General features: G+C 33.9%; 1 protein-coding gene across 1 annotated transcript; it reads right to left on the bottom strand.

The window, feature by feature from the left end:
• Positions 1-14334: 14334 nt before the first annotated feature.
• On the bottom strand, positions 14335-15899 carry LOC115881549. The gene is made up of 2 exons (XM_030899088.1): positions 15158-15899; positions 14335-15032 (listed from the first exon to the last, which is right to left on the bottom strand). Exons 1-2 carry the CDS (start codon positions 15897-15899, stop codon positions 14335-14337), a joined length of 1440 nt encoding a protein of 479 aa, XP_030754948.1.
• Positions 15900-16120: the final 221 nt, after the last annotated feature.

Raw genomic sequence — 16120 nt, 5'->3', positions numbered from 1 at the left:
TGCAAAAAGTTTAAGTGGAGATGCTCATTGGCTTGGGATGGCTCATTGGTCAGGAGACCCATTGGTTTGAAAATCGGGACCCCGAACAACGGGATTTGGATACTTTTAATTCAGCAATTAAGGAACTGTTTCAACCAAAAGAAATCTAAAAAAAAAAACGGTTAATCTAACTAGTGATTCGTATGCTTTGTATTGTAAGTATGCATGGGAGAAGTTGCTGTTTATAAAAGGTACCAAAATTAATTTTCTAATCAGGAGTTAGTTGAGTTTGTAATTGGATATATTCGCAAAATTTCTGTTAAAATGGAGGCACTGAAAAAAAAATAGTAAATTAAAAAAAAAACTCTAAGGGAATACCAATAACTTTATCATCAGGGTTGCAAAAGGGTGGTAACTGTAGAGTTTGAACATACTTCAATTGAATTAATGTTTTTCATAGTAAATAATGACGATTTGGAGTATGATGCTAATATTGTTAAAAATGTTGTGCAATTTGACTTATTGTTCAACATTTAATTGACATAGAAATTATAACCGACGCCACTGGAACTCGATTCGCGCGAAAAACCTTCGAAACTCCCAGTGTTTATGTTTTGTCTAACAGTCCACACATAAGTAATTTGATAACAGGGCCTCTGAAAGAAGCCGACGCGACCGTTTAAAACTTTACGAACTGTTTAAGAAATATGAAGATAAGATTACGACAGGGAACGGTGTTCATTTCATTGTATAAAAACTGTTGAATTATCAATTGATTTAGAAGATGAGTCAGCCGTGGTAAATTATCATCCATATTAGAGATGTTCCGATGCTCTAGGAGTATCGATGTTTGGTATCGATGCGGATCGTGAGCGGAAGTGTCGAGACGTCGATGTGTCGAATGTCAAAGCACCGGCCAAAGTATCGATGCTTCAAGGTGTCGTGTCGGACATCTCTAATTCATATTGACTTTCACTTTCAGAGAGAGAAAGATTACGTTTTATCATACGAGACCTTACGAAAAATAATATTATTCAAGAAAATAAATCAAGTTTTGCGAGTCCAGTAATTCTTGAAAAAAAAAGGTAGTGATAGGCTTTGTTGCGATGTAAGGGCTCTAATAAAAACACAATAAAACAACGGTACCCATTACTTCTGATTGATGATCTGTTGGATCGTCTAGGGAAAGGGAAATATTTCATCGTGTTCGAATGGCTGGCTGGTGGAGTATGAGTTGTGATAAATATGATAATGATTTTTGAAACAGTATTTTTATTAATAATATTATTTTTAAATTGATTATTGTTCGTTGAGAGTTTATTGATTCATTAATAATAAAAATTATTGACTGAATATTTGAAATAAACAAGGGTTCTAACGAAGGCAAACTGTTCTAACTATTGATGTTATTGATAATATGGCGCTAATTATTCGGAGATTGTTATACTCGTAAGTTAGAGAATTCTAGGGGATTTTCAAGCAATGATGAGAGCAATGATTTAGGGAATTTGCAAAATTTTTAAAATTCTTTTGAAAGGCATTTGTGAATGGTATTAAGGTTTACAGAATTTCTGTAAAATATGACTGTTTGAATTCTGTAAACTTTGGTTATTGTTTGCATATGTTAACTGAAGTTAAAATGAATGATCATCCATTGAAGATTATGTTTTATGTTGTTCCGTAGGATTATTAAAAGCACGATATAGTGTTTGGTCGTGTAATTGTTTTGTTGGATAGGGCTTTGGTATTGACATTGCTTTGGAAATTTTGAGTATTTAAAAAAAAATCGAATTACTAATATTTTTGAGCGGTCGAGGTCGTTAAGGTCAACAAAGTGTCAGGATGGACAAGCTCGATAAAAAAAAAATAAAAAAAAGACTTAGAAACAAACAATTTGCTTTTTGAATTGAACGATTATTCCTAAAACAAACGCAAAAACAGCCAAGCTAGAGCCGTAGTTTAGAGGGCCTTATAAAATAAAAAAAAACAGGTCACAGATACAGAGTGAAAAACTGAAAATTCAAACGTGGTCCATTAGTAGTTCCAAAAGACCGTAATGGGCAGGCGAATGGTCGGATAATATGTTAAATTCGCATGAAAGTGGCGGTAGGTTAAGGGATGGCGCAGTGTTAGCGTTTTTTTTTATTATTTTATGTTTAGTTATTTTGATTTTGCCAGGCGGATTCTGATTATCCGAAGGAGCATGATAATTATTTTATTTGAGTTATTTTTATTTTGCCAGGCGGATTCTGATTATCCGAAAGAGCATGATAATTATTTTTGCCAGGCGGATTCTGATTATCCGAAGGAGCATGATAATTTTGATTTTGCCAGGCGGATTCTGATTATCCGAAAGAGTATGATAGTTATTTTTATTTTGCCAGGCGGATTCTGATTATCCGAAACAGCATGATAGTTATTTTGATTTTGCCAGGCGGATTCTGATTATCCGAAAGAGCATGATAGTTATTTTTATTTTGCCAGGCGGATTCTGATTATCCGAAAGAGCATGATAATTATTTTTGCCAGGCGGATTCTGATTATCCGAAGGAGCATGATAATTATTTTATTAGAGTTATTTAAATTTTGCCAGGCGGATTCTGATTATCCGAAAGAGCATGATAGTTATTTTGATTTTGCCAGGCGGATTCTGATTATCCGAAAGAGCATGATAGTTATTTTTATTTTGCCAGGCGGATTCTGATTATCCGAAAGAGCATGATAATTATTTTTGCCAGGCGGATTCTGATTATCCGAAGGAGCATGATAATTATTTTATTTGAGTTATTTAAATTTTGCCAGGCGGATTCTGATTATCCGAAAGAGCATGATAATTATTGTTATTTTGCCAGGCGGATTCTGATTATCCGAAAGAGCATGATAATTATTGTTGCCAGGCGGATTCTGATTATCCGAAGGAGCATGATAATTATTTTATTTGAATTATTTTGATTTTGCCAGGCGGATTCTGATTATCCGAAAGAGCATGGGAGTTATTTTGATTTTGTCAAGCGGATTCTGATTATCCGAAAGAGCGTGATAATTGTTTTTGCCAAGCGGATTCTGATTATCTGAAGGAGCATAATAATTATTTTATTTGAGCTATTGTATTGTGTATTTGATTTATTTGAGTTATGATGATTATGAGCATATAATCATGAAAAAAAAGCGAACACTTTTAAAGAGGGTATTTCGAGAGCGAAATACAGGTCAGTTTGGCCGTGTTAGCGGCGTTTAATAAATTATTGCATTCTAAACAAATTTTTATCAAGAAGGTTCGTTGTCAAGAGCGGGAACCGGTGGAAAAAATGAGATCGGTTGCCCCGGGCAGAGCTCAGTCTTGCCTTGACTACGGTGTCGCCTTAAATATTTGAAATCAAATTTTTATCATATATTAGGGTAAGCCAAAGAAACTAACCTATGGAATTTATGGGTTACAATAAACTAATACCTACCTAATAACCGAGAAAAAAATATCCCCGGAAGGCAGGATTTTTAGCTCACTTTTAAAAGGTGTCGGTGAGCATTCAAAGCGTTCCATTTAAATAACACCTAAAAAAATCTTTTTCCATGTAAAGTACCATAACTTTGAAACGGTTTACGATAAAAAAATTTACATCGCGGAAAAATGGAAATCAAATTAAAAGGTCTATACCTATATTTACTTACAAGATTATAAAGGTCAGTCATCACAAGGTTCTCGTTTATAGAAGCTACCTTTATTATTTTTATTATACTTCTAAATAAATAACTAATTCTCTTAAAAAACGCTGCACGTTACACCGTATAATCTAGGTGCCGTACACGTGGTCGTTAGAGAAATACGATCCAGATTAATACACGTGCGTGCTTGCTTTGTGTACGTACAGAATATTATTGCTAATTATGCTGGTTGGATTATTCGATTATTGTCCATTGCAATATCGATTGGTAATCTGATTTCGAATACCTATGATTATACGGCCTGGAAATACTATATATCTATCCGAAAAGCAACACTAGTATTTGTAGGTTAGGTATGTAGTAATAAGGCAATTAATCACGCTGAATTTATTCGGATATACAGGGTGTCCCACGCTGAGCGTGCATTAGAAGTTTCTAGAGAACTACAATATCTAGATCGGAGATTTTTTGCACATCATAGTTTCACAACGAGATCTATTGATTAAAAATATTTTCAATAAGGCGGCACTTCCGGAAGTACCGGAAATTGGCAGCAATTTTCTTATTTTAAAAGGGTGCCCCCATTTTTTATTACATAATTGAATTCTCTTGAAAATTTTATGGATTTTTGTATTAAACACACTCTATTGTGATATTAATCATAACAAAACAAAACTAACATTAACCATTTTTGAGAAAAAAAAATATTTAAAATTTTTGGACGAAAAAACTGCCTCTCGACAAAATTTGTATAACCTAAACGTCAAATTTCTTGATTATCACAGCCATTGTGACATACAGAGAAGGAATGTGGCTATATACTGAAAAAATTAAATTGTTCGAAAGTCATATAATAATGGCGGTACCTGTCATGGAATTGAGCGATTAAAAAATTATCATAAATATTTTTTTCCAATGGAAACGCTTTTTTATTTCACTAGTGAAAAGGTTTTTCAATTCGTTACTTGTTGACTATACATCTACATATACCTAAAATAAATCATTTTTAAGTTATTTAAGATTTAATTTTAAAACATATATTTTCTTGATTTTATCTACCTTCCTTTGACAAGTGTCAAACCACCAGACAATTTATTTCAATCTGTCAGAAAACTAATTATTTGAATTTTCTATATTATAAATACTGCTGCCTTAAGAGTTTAAAAAATATATTTATAAAAATATATCACGTATTTTTGGTCTTTAGTGATATATAAAGTATATTAATACCGTAAGCTCGAAAAAAATGGCGAAAAGTTGACATACTGCTTTTTGAACAAAATGTCACAATATGGCATGGCCAGATCTTTTGTTTTACACTGGATTTTACAACACTTGACGTTTAAAGTCATAGGCTACTGGTTAAATCAAGAAAAATATACGCTTTAAAATTAAATCTTAAATAACTTAAAAACAATTTATTTTAGGTTTAGGAAGATGTATAGGAAATAAGTAACAAATTCCTAAGTAAAAACCTTTTCACTAGTGAAATAAAAAAAGTGGGTTTCCATTCGGAAAAATTTGTAATGATTATTTTGAAAAAAAATGTGAAAAACTGTACATTTTTGACTATTTTTTAGACTGGGCGCTGAGAAAATATTAAAAATATTGATAAAACCATGAAAATTTCAGGATTTGTAGGAAAGTTTATGTACCTACTTTTACAGTATACCGGGTGCGCCTCAAAAGTGGTTCACCCCTATAACTTTTTTATTTTTTTCAGATAAAACAACAAGATTTGGTATGTTAGTATATGGCATAAATTAAGATTGACTGACGTATTCAACTGTTTTCGGTCACTTCCGGTTTCACCGGAAATGACTACAACTTTTGATTTTTAAGTTGAATATGATACGTCATTGGATTCAGAATGTCATTTTCTATCGAATAAAGTAAAAAAATACCGAGGGTGCTGTTCAAAAATCAAAAGTTGTAGTCATTTCCGGTGAAACCGGAAGTGACCGAAAACAATTGAATACGTCAATCAATCCGAATTTATGTCATATACTAACATACCAAATCTCGTTTATTTATGTGAAAAAATAAAAAAGTTATAAGGGTGAGTTACTTTTGAAAGGCACCCGGTATTAACACTTAACGGCTTGAATTATTTCATTCTGTATAAATATTGATGTTTTCCACCTTTGTTTTTGAATTTTTTCTGTTGATTGTTTAAATATTGCCTACTTCTACTCTCGTAAGATCGAAAAAAAACAGCGTCAACGATGAAATGATGATCGCTGTTGTCAGAGTGTCATTTCTCCATCTCATCATTCTCCATTCATTTCTAAGTCAACTGGAAGCCGTTTTTTTTCGATTATACGGTAGTAGGGTAAGTTTAGTACCAAAAAAGAACTATATTATTTATTCTACGCCTTTTAATTAGTTAATATGCCTTAAGTATATTTTTTATCCATTAAAAATAAAACCACCAAAAGGTAAAACCCAAAAAATATTTCCTTTTTTTACAGTCCATTTTCAAGAGAAAAACCTCAAATATTTACCGTCTAAGCCCCTTGCAACCAACCTAAAAAAGCGCCATTTCAAACCGTTTTCAACTCTTTAAATTTCTGCTTTTTTTATTGTCTCCTAGTCTCTAATTTTCTTGCCGCTCCTTTTCCATCTTTTTCTTCAACGTTTCTTTGCTCTCTATCCACGGAAAACTCAAATTAAAATCAATAGAAGGCAAATTGGCGACCCTATTGGAAAATGTGGAATGTCTGCCAGTGGAAAGATATGGGCAAACTTGAGACTCGACTCGATAATTGAATTTAGGTGTATTATTCACAAATTCTCAGAGGTATATTGGCAAAGGAGTAGTAGGTACGCTGGTATTTTAACGGAAATTTCGGAATTTATTTTTAGTGGGATTGTGGATATAACTTCATGGAATGGGTGGTATTTAATATTATGACTGTTAATAGGAATAAAGTATGTGTGTGTGTCGAAAAAAAAAACGACGTCAAAGACGGCTGTGGAATGACAATCGATAATAATTTTAGAGAGGTAGATGTCATTTACGTGGCCTGTACTCTTCTTTATTTTTTTTAACGGCGCTTACATTGGCAATAAGAAGGTTTTAATTTATTATTATATTCAGTAAAAATGATTTTTAAATCGTGTAGTGTAAAATTTGAAAAACGTATTTTTGGAAATAGATTTGTGTGTCTGGAAACGTTCTATCCTTTATTCAAATATTTTCAGGGCTGGTTGGAACTGGTGGTGGGCAAAACCGTTATTTTTAAATAACAGTTGAAACTGTTACTGTTATTTACATGTAACAGCTTAAAATAACAGGTTTCTGTTATTTTTTGACTTTAATGTTAAACACCTAAAATATCATACGCATTGTCCAAATTGTAGTAAAATCATAAACATCTTTATACTTAATAAAAAATAATGTACTTAAAATATAAAATTTATAAGCAAATTAAACTCTGTTTTAATTTTTAGAATATGTTTATTATATTATTAATAATTAAGGAAATATTTATTAAAAAAATCAATATTACTTATTAAAAAAATAAGCTTAGACAATCTTTATTTATTTAAGTAGTTGACAAATTTTCATACATATAATACGTTTAAATACATATTATATAAAAATAAATTTGCAGAAAGCAAAGTAGTAAAATAAACTTGCTCAAAACGATTCTCATAACACAAGCTTAATCAAGACAATTTTCTTTAATTCAGTTATAATTAATAATTATTTTTATTTACCATGCATTATTAATGCCAAAAAATACCCAGAAATCCGACAAAATAAAACCACTTTCAAACTATTTTACGCCAAAAAATATGTATTAAAAATTAAATAATTGAATTCTAACGCCACCGTACACCGCGATCGACCCACACAGGCAAAAAAACTATTATTTTCCAACTCCACTTCTCGTACTGCCGCATCTCGACCGCCGCCCGTTATGCCCGTCAGAGGTTAAAAAACAATGTATCTAAAACAACTGCTTCTTTTCTATACGTTATTCTCCAACCTGTTGCGGGCCCAACAACGACAATCGACCGATGCAGCAGCGTAACTTTTCCACTCCGGTTATCTCGACCGCCATCGCCAGGCGTTACAGTTGTTGCAACTGTTTTAAAAAACTGCTTATTCTATATACTGTTATTTTTAAGCTGTTGCAAGCCCATCGACCGATGCAGCAACGTTCTCCCGTGGCGCATCCCCACTCCGTTGTATCTCGTCCATCTGCGCGTCGCCCGTTATCGATGGTTGACTTAATAACAGATTTTTCATACTAGTTGTTTTTTGGAATTGCTTCGAGCCGCATAGGATTTCGTGGCGATGCAGAGCGCCGACTTCGTTTCATGAGCGGTCGATCTCTACTTGTCGTTATTTTATATCTGTTATTTTTTAGAAGTAGCAACGGTTGCGTTATGTTATTTCCAAATAACTGTTGTAAAATAACAGCTAGTTAAATAACAACCCACCGCTAGTTGGAAGGGTATATCTCGATAAAAGAAACATATTTTTTCTTTATTGTTTTTCAAATAAGTCCAAAATAACAAGATTATTTATTATATTTGAATTATTTATTATTACTTTGAAAATTTCGAAAAAAAATGATTTTTTGCTTAAATTTTGAGAACCACTGGAATCTCTCAATCTTTTCTGGATTTTTTTTCTTGTAAATTTAATGTAAATTGCCATATTATGAAGATATTATGTTTTTAATTAAAATTTAAAAAAAAATCCAAAATTTTTTTCAAAAAATTCCGAATTTTCTATTTTTTTTCGCGAATCAGTTCTGATAGATGTGTTGTGATTTGGCGTCGATATACCGGGTGTGTCTCAAAGTGGCTCATGCGCTCATACCTATAACTTTTTTATTTTTTTTTAGATAAAAAAACGAGATTTGGTATGTTAGTATGTATATGACATAAATTGGGATTGATTGACGTATTCAATTGTTTTTGGTCACTTCCTGTTTCACCGGAAATTACTACAAGTACCCTCAATATTTTTTACTTTAATTGATAGAAAATGACACTCTGAATAGAATAACATATCATATGTCAACTTTTGACATTTTCGCATATGGTTTATTTGAAATTGTAACATGCGGTTCAATTTGACTTGAAATACCAAGTGTGTGGTACGAAATTATTCGTAAAAAATGCTTTTTCCCAATATGCTAATGAGCAACCCTCTTTCCATTGAAAAAAATGATATATTATGATCAAAAATACGATTTGGACATCTTTTAACAGGCCAGGAAAAGATACTAATAACAGTAAACGATCAGATCTATTTTTCCAAGGCTCCTTTATTAAAAAATATTAGTGTTTTTAGCCCAGAGTGTCATTTTCTATCGAATAAAGTAAAAAATATTGAGGGTACTATTTAAAAATGAAAAGTTGTAGTCATTTACGGTGAAACAAGAAGTGACCGAAAACAATTGAATACATCAATCAATCCTAATTTATGTCATATACTAACATACCAAATCTCGTTTTTTATCTAAAAAAAATAAAAAAGTTATAGTGGTAAGCCACTTTAGAGACGCACCTGGTATACTACCCCTATAATATTTGCACTTATTTAAGACTCACCCTGTGTCACTAGAGTTAATTTAGAAAACCTCCTGAAATTTTTATTCTCTTTAGTACTTTTTAGGCGGGACGAAACAAGAATGCGGAAGTAAAATCGTTGATTTCGTTAAAGTTTTCTCTCACTTTCTTGATTGGTAAACAACTACCCTCCTCAGCGATTTTCCCTCGTGGAGCGAGGACGATTTATTTATTGGACGAGCCCTGGAACGCGAACGAGATTTACTTGGGCCGTTAAAAGGGTCAGTTGACAGTAGACATAGGTTCTACCGAAATAAAATAAAGAGCAGATAAATTATAGGAGTGCTTCCGACTCGTTGGCTCCTTTACTTTTCAGGGTTTAGAAGTGACTTTTCAACCAAAAAAATATATCTGATAAGCTTTTTTATACTAAAAGACTTTGCTGTAACCCTCAGTATGACAAAGGAAAAGCAGAGAATAGCATTTGAGTACAAAACGTACTACTATGGAAAGCGCTAGACGCTCTCGCCATCTAGCGGTAGCTGTGACAATCACAGATCGTACTGCCAAAATTAAAACCAGCGGCCTACTGGACAAACATGCTTGCTTCATCCACGTTACCGTAGATGGAGCTGAAGGTTAGGTAGGGTATATATAAACAAACAAAATACAAGAAGTGGAAAAGGGGCCAAAAAACGCTACATATATGCTTATTCTCTGCATTAATTCATCAGACTGAAGGGAACAGCCATTCGACGACCGGTTTCGGAGATTTATCTCCATCTCTGGCCCCTTTTCCGCTTCTTGTATTTTGTTTGTTTATATATACCCTACCTAACTTTCAGCTCCATCTACGGTAACGTGGATAAAGCAAGCATGTTTGTCCAGTAGGCTGCTGGTTTTAATTTTGGCGGTACGATCTGTGGTTGTCACAGCTACCTCTAGATGGCGAGAGCGTCTAGCGCTTTCCATAGTAGTACGTTTTGTACTCAAATGCTATTCTCTGCTTTTCGTTTGTCATACTGAGGGTTACAGTAAAGTCGGCCTGACGATGGAGATAAAACTCCGAAACCGGTCGTCGAATGGCTGTTCCCTTCAGTCTGATGAACTTCATGGTACAAAGAAAACAAGGTATGATCGATAGGGGCCCCAATTTCGTTAAGTTTGCGCATACCACCTGTGACGTCATACGCCATACAAAAAAATATCCATATTGTGCAATTGCCACTAATAAAAAAAGACCTAAAAGAGGAAAGAATTAGGACATAACCCTAAAAGTTATGTTATGGTTGTTCTGGGTGTGAATATGATAATCTGAAATCAGCTGGGTTTACTGTTTAGATTTTTCACAACTCAAAAGTCCATAAAATAAAGGGACATGGTACAAAGAATACAAGGTATGATCGATAGCGGCTCCAATTTCGTTCAGTTCGCGCATACCACCTGTGACGTCACTAGGAAAATAATGAATAAATAAAAAATAAAGAAAGTTGACAGGAGATCTGCATTTTTGGGGTTATGGTTAAGAATTGTTTATTTTTAAGACTTTTTAGTTCGTTTAATTTAATAATTACTAAAACCAGCAGTTCCAAAAATATATTTAAAAATAATAATTATCTATTAACATGGATTTGGACGATACTAGGTAAAAATACTAAATTTATTTCTATATTCGGTATAAAATTGTTTATTAGGTTTTTAGTTTGCGATGTTTATGGTAAATAATTTTCATTTTTATTGCCTCTGAATTCACATGAGGACAGAGATGAGGATATCTATGGAAAAGTAACCACAAGAGGAATTGTTACATCATTTAAAAAATGTTGGGAAGTTTATTGTTTCCCATCGAAAAGTAGAAAATGCCAATGCAGATGAACGTATTGTAATTGTGATAGAAGTAATACCAAGGGTGAAGTTTATTATAATTAGTGACCTGTGCTTCTTTTTATATGTAGATGTTTCTGGTTTTGAGAATAAATCGGTTGAACGACACCCAAAATTTAAAGTAAGTATTTGCATACCCAGAATATGCCCATCAAGGGTTATATAGCTCAAATTTCCTTTAATGGTAGGCAATTATTCAATGCAAATTAACTTTTTAAGTGACTGAAATATTAAATAGTTTACAATATGGTATATCACTAAAAATATATTACTTTTAGGTACAATTAGGGCCCGATACATTTCAAAAAGTAGAATATTATTTTATATTAAATGAGGTATTGTACTAACAATCAATTTATATTAATAACGGAGATTAAAAAATAACAGAATAAATAATTCTTTTTTTTATACTTCAAAAATAAAATATAGAATACAACAGTATTTAAAAAATAAATAAAAAGTGATGTTCCGGCCGAGATTCGAACTCCGGTCTCTCGCTTCCTAGCCCGACTCCTTATGCACTGCTCCACAGTAACTTGCTTAGCGATAATTCAATGACGGTATATAAACAAAAAAAAAACAGGTTTATAACAATATCTTGACGATTTGAACTGGCGCGCGGAGCGTGCTGACCAATAGCGCCTGTTATCACCTGTGACGTAGCGACCAACCTGCGCAATATCATACCTTGTATTCTTTGTACCATGATAAAGGGACGTGTTCAATCTGCTCTTTAATTACACAACTAAATAATTATTCTACAATAAAATAATTATTGAAAAACACGTTATGTCTTATTTGTCAGCCGATGCCGCTCTTCTTCTTCTTTTCTTCTTGGCACCGATAGACTTCGCTCGGGATTCTATGCACAGCCCTAGCATGGATGGGATTGTCGATATCGATCCGCCACATAGCCCCCCCGTAGTGAGTTCGCCAACGGTGAATTTACGATACATCTGGAAGTGGCGGCCTTGAGAGTAATTTTCTTGATATGGTGAAAGGGCGTCTTTTTCTTGACAATGGCGGGTGGCATCTTTTCTTGATGTTTCTATGCTTGATATTTCTTCTAGGTATGGTAATGCATAAGAATGTTCTCCCTGTATTTCTCTGCTATTGGAAACATATGCTGGCTTCAATCTATCTACTGATATACTTTCTGTACGCCCATTGACATCTATCTTGAAAAATTTTTCGTTCCTGAACAATACCTTGAATGGACCAGCATATGGTGGAGATAAAGGTGGTCTTACTTGGTCCTGTCTTACAAAAACGCAAGGCGTTTGCAAAAGATCCGAATGCACGAATGGTCTGTGATTGGCATGGTTGCTTGCGTTGACTGGTTTCAAGTCCCTCATTGTTGTTCTTAGTTTCTTAATGAAATCCACTTCATCGATTTGTTGTTGGGAACTGCTGAAAATTTCACCTGGTAGCATTAGTGTTGTGCCATAAACCATTTCGGCTGCTGTACTATGTATGTCTTCTTTTAAAGTGTTTCGTATACTAAGTAGGATTAGTGGTAAACTCTCAGTCCATTTAGTGTTATTTGTTGCTATTAAGGCATTTTTAAGTGTCTTATGAAAACGTTCAATCATTCCATTGCCTTGAGGGTGATAAGCAGTGGTTTTGATATGAGTAATGCCCAGTAAATTAGTGAGATGTTTGAATAAGTACGATTCGAATTGCCTACCTCTATCTGTAGTTATTTTCTGAGGTATTCCAAATCTTGCAATCCACTTTTCTATCAATTCTTTTGCAACATTTTCACTTGTTATTTCTTTGATAGGTATCGCTTCTGGCCATCTAGTAAATCTATCAATTATTGTTAATAAGTATTTATAATCATTGGAAGGTGGTAATGGTCCTACAATGTCCATGTGTATATGAGAAAATCTTTGCTTAGGTACCTCAATTTTAAGTAATGGTGAATGGGTATGTTTGTTTACTTTGGATCTTTGGCACTTAATACATTCTTTTACCCAGATATTAATATCCTTTCTCATATTTGTCCAAACAAATCTGCTTGATATTAATTTTTGACTTGCACGTTGCCCTGGATGTGAAATATCGTGAAACTTTCTGAAAATTCTTTTTGTGTAGTCCTGTGGAATATAAGGTCTGATTCTTTGGTCAGTTAAATCACAGTATAATGGTTCATCGCTGTCTGGAAGTTTGATAAGTTGAAGTTGCAAACTGGATTTGACTGTTTTGTTTATAATATTTAGTAAATTCTGGTCTTCTTTTTGTTTGCTTGCAATGTCATTGTAATTGATCTGCTCTATGGTACAAATGGTTGGTCTGGATAAAACATCTGCTACTATGTTTTCTATTCCTTTTATATGTTGGATGTCAGTGGTAAATTGACTAATAAATGTTAATTGTCTGATTTGGCGTGGAGAAGCTTTTTCATGCTTTTGTTTAAAGGCATACATTAAGGGTTTCTGGTCGGTGTAAATTGTAAATTCCCTTCCTTCCAAGAAATGACGAAACTGCTGCACACCACTATACATTGCCAATAACTCTCTATCATATGTGCTGTAGTTTTGTTCAGTGGTGGACAGTTTTCTGGAAAAGAATGAAATAGGTCGTACTATTCCATGTTGAGTAGCTTGATGTATAACTCCTCCAATAGCTTTGCTGGAAGCATCTACTGCTAGAGCTAATTTGTCATTTGGGTCAGGATAGATTAGTTCTGTTGAATCTGCTAACAATTGTTTTATTTTCTTAAAAGCGTCTTCGAGTTCTTGATTCCAATCTATTTTAGCTGATTTTGATTTTACATTTTGTAACAAATTAGTCAGGGGTAACATTTCTTGAGCAGCATTAGGTAACCATCTTCTATAGAAATTGATCATGCCCAAAAATTGTCGAAGTTCCTGGATTGTTGTTGGATTCGGAAAATTTCTAATGGCTTCTACTTTTTCAGGTAATGGTCTTATTCCTTTAGATGTGATTATGGTTCCTAGAAATGTTACTTCTTTTTCGCCAAATTTACATTTTTCTAAATTGATTGTGAGACAATATTTTGAAAGTCTGTTGAAAACAGTGTCTAAGTGTTGTTGATGTTCTTCACGAGTTCTGGATGCGATAAGAATATCGTCGATGTAAACATAGACGTATGAAAGGTCTCGAAAAATGTGGTCCATGAATCTCTGCAGGGTTTGTGCTGCATTCCGTAAACCAAATGGCATTTTTACATACTCAAATAGACCAAAAGGAGTGATAATTGCTGTCTTGGAATATCATCCGTGTTAACTGGAATTTGGTGAAATGCTTGAGTTAAATCAATGGTTGAGAATATGCTTTGTTGTGTAAATCATATGTTATGTCTTGTATGTGTGGAATAGGGTAGCGATCAGGTTTCGTGACTGCGTTGAGTCGACGATAATCGCCACAAACTCTCCAAGTACCATTTTTCTTCTTAGTCAAATGTAATGGACTTGCCCAGTTAGATGACGATGGTCGTAAAATACCCTGTTCAATGAGCTTTTGGAATTCTTCTTTAGCAATAGATAATTTATCTGGTGATAAACGTCTGGGTTTTGAATAGACAGGTGGGCCTTTTGTTTCAATAAAATGAAAGGTATTTATTTCAGTTTGTGTTTGACAAATGGGTCCAAGTATATTTGAATATTTTGTTAACAATTCTGTAATGATATCTGCTAAATGGATAGCCTTTACACCCAAAACTTCTGTGTCTCTGACTTGGCAGTATTGTGTTGTTGTAGTATAAGAATCAATAAGTTTTCTGTGTTTTAGATCAACTTGAATACCAAAATGGGCCAAAAAATCAGCTCCAATGATAGCATGGGTAACTTGTGCTATAACGAACGTCCACGTAAATTTTCTGTTTAAATTGAGATCGATAGTTAATTCCTTCTTGCCAAAAGTTTTAATTAGTGATCCATTGGCTGATAAAAGACTGAAATTTGGATCAGAATTGCCTGGGAACCTTGATAACGGAAGGACACTGACATCTGCGCCAGTATCAATTAGAAACTGTAATCTAAATTTCTTGTCTGATATAAAAAGGCGGCTTGGTGTTGTAGGAGATCGAATTGCCGCATCTATCGACTCCCTGCTTCGTTTCCCATAAATTTACATGGTTTTTCACACTTCTTTGCTTTCTTCCCAAAGTTTTCGTGGTACCAACAATTTTCATTAGTGGACTGTGAAGATCCTTGCTTCTGTGGCTTGTTCTTGAGTTCTGTTGTTAATTTATTGACTTGTTGCTTCAATTGGTTAATTTGATCTTCCAAACTAGACATACCATAGAGGTTTGCTGGTCTGTCTAATGTTTCATTTATTTTGTCAGCTATTTCAGCTAATTTTGTTAGATCTTCGCCACTTACCATTAATATGGCCTTCATTGTAGATGGTAACTGCTCTAACCAAAGAGTTTTAATGACAGAGTCTTGTAATTTATTGTTATTTAGGCTCTGCATTTTGTGTAGGAGTTGTGAAGGTTTCTGATCTCCCAATGCAACTCCTGCAAGCAGTTTTTGGATTCTGACTGTATCGTTATCTGCAAATCTGCTAATTAAACGATTTTTGAGTGCTGAATACTTGTCTGTTGCCGGTGGACTGCGTATAAGGTCGGCTACTTCCGTAAGTGTTTCGCAGTTTAGGCTGGCAACTGTATAGTCGAACTTGCAATCGTCAGTTGAAATCCCAGCAGTTCGGAACTGACATTCAATTCTGTAAAACCATAGTTCTGGCTCAGCTTTCCAGAATTCGGGGGGTTTGAAACTGACTCTGCACAGTTCATTTATTGGTTGGTTGTTTGTTGATTGATTGGAATTGTTTGTTTGAGTAGTGCTAGCTTCTGGATTGTTTGTTTGCATGTTTGGTTGGTTGGTATTGATTGTAATTTCAAGCTTCTTGGATCACGTCGGGGTCACCAATATGGTTGTTCTGGGTGTGAATATGATAATCTGAAATCAGCTGGGTTTACTGTTTAGATTTTTCACAACTCAAAAGTCCATAAAATAAAGGGACGTGTTCAATCTGCTCTTTAATTACACAACTAAATAATTATTCTACAATAAAATAATTATTGAAAACA

The sequence above is a fragment of the Sitophilus oryzae genome, unplaced genomic scaffold (genome assembly GCF_002938485.1).
Source record: "Sitophilus oryzae breed Bouriz unplaced genomic scaffold, Soryzae_2.0 scaffold_172_pilon_pilon, whole genome shotgun sequence".
NCBI classification, from domain to species: Eukaryota; Metazoa; Arthropoda; class Insecta; order Coleoptera; family Curculionidae; genus Sitophilus; species Sitophilus oryzae.
Note: the sequence above shows the minus strand (reverse complement) of the source record. Positions and strands in the feature narration are given on the sequence as shown.